Source organism: Galeopterus variegatus, unplaced genomic scaffold, assembly GCF_000696425.1.
Source record: "Galeopterus variegatus unplaced genomic scaffold, G_variegatus-3.0.2 Scaffold360, whole genome shotgun sequence".
Classification (NCBI taxonomy): Eukaryota; Metazoa; Chordata; class Mammalia; order Dermoptera; family Cynocephalidae; genus Galeopterus; species Galeopterus variegatus.
In genome coordinates this window covers 10,655-14,172 of record NW_007726471.1, presented here as the reverse complement: position 1 = coordinate 14,172, position 3,518 = coordinate 10,655, and the positions used below count along the sequence as shown (strand labels likewise).

General features: G+C 54.0%; 1 protein-coding gene across 1 annotated transcript in view; it reads right to left on the bottom strand.

Annotated features, from left to right (window-relative positions):
- Window positions 1–76: 76 nt before the first annotated feature.
- LOC103586673 (ras-like protein family member 12) overlaps window positions 77–3,518 on the bottom strand; it is a 4,488-nt gene continuing 1,046 nt past the window's right edge. Inside the window, exon 3 of the mRNA XM_008567976.1 lies at window positions 77–969. Within this exon, the coding sequence (XP_008566198.1) occupies window positions 594–969 (376 nt within the window). The 3' untranslated portion in view covers window positions 77–593. The remainder of the gene's footprint in view (window positions 970–3,518) is intronic.

The window sequence follows — 3,518 nt, the reverse complement described above, 5'->3', positions numbered from 1 at the left end:
TTTTTTTTTTAACTAGATTGTCCTTGGATAAACTGTGGGGTTTGTTGCCTAGGGCAGAAAAGGACAAAAGGGCAGAAGAGGACAGGAGGGCCAGGCTCCGGCCTCGGAAACCCACAGCTGCCCTGTCCTTCCCGTCCACCAGGTGGCGCGAGGACCTCAGGGACCTCCCTCCCGTGGGCTGTTCTCAGGCCTACAAATTGACTGAGCCTCTCAGAGCTGTCCACCCAGAGCCATCCACTAGGGGCCACAGCTGGCCCAGCGGTAGCTGGAGCAGGAAGGGGTGATGGCAGCAGGATGGACACTGCAATTTCTTCCTGCTTAAGGCTGACCCCAGGACTCTGGATTGTCACAATGGCTGTTTCCCTCCAGGGTCACAGATGCAGTGGTTACCATGGAGACTGAGGCCTGGAGGGAACAACAGCAGCATCCCTGCCTGTCTGTCCAGCTCACACAGTGAATTGAGTGTAGGGACACTGCTCAGTGCTGGAGGTGGGGTCAGTTGTCCATTAGAGGGCAAGACCAGTGTTGACAAACCAGCCCCTGTTTCTCTGCCCTACTCTGCCACCAAGTCCGAGGTTCCTGACAAGGAGCCCTCAGAAGATCTTGAAGCCCTTCAGTAGGGTCAGGGTGGGTGCCTTGCGCTTGCTCTGGGCCCGGGATGACTTCACAGTGACCAGCTTGGCCTGGGCCACGGTGGGCATCTCCTTCAGGCTGACAGTGGAGAGTGTGTTGAAGGTGCAGCTTGCCAGCCCATGCCGGGCAGTGAGCGGGGCCTGGTGGGGCAGCGTCCTCTCCTCAGAGATGAAGAGGGGCCGGGCTAGGGGGCTTCTCTCTAGCTCCCGCCGGGCCTCCCGTACTGCCTCGTGGAAGACATGCTGCACGTGCTCGAAGTCCAGGCAGGCAGAGACCTCGAAAAACAGGCACCCGAACCTGCCTGCCAACGCCGCGCCCTCTGCCGTGGTGACTTGCCTGGCGAGGAAGCAGGGCGAGGCAGGGAGTTAGGAGCACGCTGTTCCAAGCCACGTAGACCAGGCCCCACACCCAGCTCCCCGCTTCCTAGCTGGTGGCCTGGCATCATCGTCATCCCTCTGAGTCAGTTTTCTCATCAGTACCATGCGAGGATGACATCTGCCTCCCAGGGCTGGTATGACTATTAGGAAAGACAATTTGTGTTGATGGCTTAGTGTAGCACCTGGCCAGAGTCAGTGCTCAATCAATGGTGGCTGATGTCACCAAAGCCAGAATTTAGGAATGAGGATGAGGGTAAGAGAGAAGCTAGACCCTGCCACTCCCAGCCCCATCTCTCCTCTACCTCAACATGGGTCCCTTGGGCAGGAAATGGGCCACCACCACCACCTTGGCTTGTGGGACCTGCTCTAGAGAAAAGCAGTTGTTTGGATTGAAGGGTGTTAGACCACACTGGTGACCCAGGAAGCCTGTGGCTGGCAGAGCTCTCAGGCTCGTGGGGAGTTTTGTCCACCTGCCCGGGGAGGAGCAGGAGAGAGCAGGGCTGACAGCACTTGATGGTGAGGGGAAAGCGGAGAGGCGACAGCACCTGCTCCAGCTTGGCTCTGCACCACCTCCTGTGACGGCAGGAGAGAATATTTGAAACTGGGAAGATCCTGGCACCTTCTGACCTGAAAGCCAGTGCTAGGAGGAAAGAAAAGACTGGCTCTTGGGCAGGCCAGATATCCAGAAGAGGGAGGAGATGGAGGTTGTGAGGCCAAGGTTCCACCTACTGCTGACCATCCCACCTGCCGTTCCTGAGGATGGAGGCACAGCCCTTCTAAGTCAAGGTTAATTTGGCAGGAGCAGAGGGCTGGGAATGGGCTGACTGCCCAGGGAACTGCTCCATGGTGGGGGGTGGGGGGGAGGATATCAGAGAGATAGGGACTGGGACAGAAATAGTCAGGGGCAGAGCATCTAATCCAGTCCCCTCCCAGGGCTGGTGTCATGTCTGTAAGCTTATCACTTCCTGAGGACCTCCTTTTGAAAGAATACTTGGTGTTATTTGCTTTTATGATGAGCTTGAATCTGCACCTTGGTCACTGTGGGGGCTTGAATAATGAATTTTCAGAAACAAGAACCCCATGGTGCACATGTGTGTGAGTGGGTGACACAGCCACATAACATTATTTTTTTCTTATTTTGTTGCATCCTAGTGAAAATTTTATCAGTGGTTTGGGAACCACCGCTCTAGCCCACATTTTACCCATTTAGCTGCAAGACAAGCACAGGAGACAATGAGCAATGCTCAGCTAAGAGTTAGATTTACTGTGCCTGTTGAATCCTAATCTATTAAACTTGGGACTTGGTCAAAGAAGGAAATGGGGATAAATTGTCCTGCCTCGCTCTCAGGGAACTGCCGCTGCTTCAGTTGAGCCTCATAAACTTTATTTGCTCCCAAACCATTTTTAGACAATCCCTTTGGCAAAGATTAGGGTCAAAACAATGGTCTATAGTTTTTTTCCCCATATTGAAAACTGGCCTGTTTATGATCCAGTTTGCTGATCCCTCTTCCAGGCTCTGCAGTTCTTCAAAGACCAACTACAGTGGCTTTAAGATCACACAATCTCTTTCATTCTCTGAGATGTAATTTGTCTAGATCTGAGGCTTGACTGCCTTTGAAGGTCCTCCACCATGGCCCCTCTTCATAAGACCACCCCTCCCTATTCTCACTGCCCACTGACCTGTTCTAAACAATGGGTCCACTCCTGCTAACACCAGTTAATAGGTCTTTGGGGGATGGGGAAGCAGCAGTGATCAGCCATGAGCAGGAGGGACGGGTGGAAGGCTGGTGGAAGGTGCTGTAGCTCACAGGTATACTGGCTACACAGGATAAATGTCCGTGTTAGAGAAGTCCAGTAGATTACTCTTAAAAGTGTAGGCATCACAGTTTTGAATGCCTCAGGGCCAGGCAGACAACTTGAGTGTGTGAAGAGGGTGGAGGTAAACATGGGGAGTGGTGAGGCCTGTGGTCAGCTGGAGAGAGCATGCCCCACCTCAAAGCATTCCAGCTCCAGGTCTTGTAAAACACTGTGCTGGCCAAGCAAAACAGGGCTGCAGCATTCTGCGGTAATCTGTCCTCTGGCCAGTCTGTGACCTCTTGATTCAAGTCCAACCCTTTCTAAAAGAACCTGCCCTCAGCACAGCCAACTGTGAGAGTGAGCCTGGGGGCTGTGCTTGGTGAGGCGAGAGCTGGGACCACATCAGACACCTGACCCAAGGAGCCAAGCAGAGCCTCTCTCCCTGGAATTGGAATTGGGCACTGACTGTTGCTGGAGTAGAACTCGGAGGTCATAAAGGCTCAGGAGAGCTGGGACCACATCAGACACCTGACCCAAGGAGCCAAGCAGAGCCTCTCTCCCTGGAACTGGAATTGGGCACTGACTGTCGCTGGAGTAGAACTCGGAGGTCATAAAGGCTCAGGCAAAAAAGGGTGAGGCCAAGACAGACCATGGAGACCCACGAGGGTGGAAGGAATGGCCTCTCTTCTGACTTTCGGGGTCCAGCCCCTC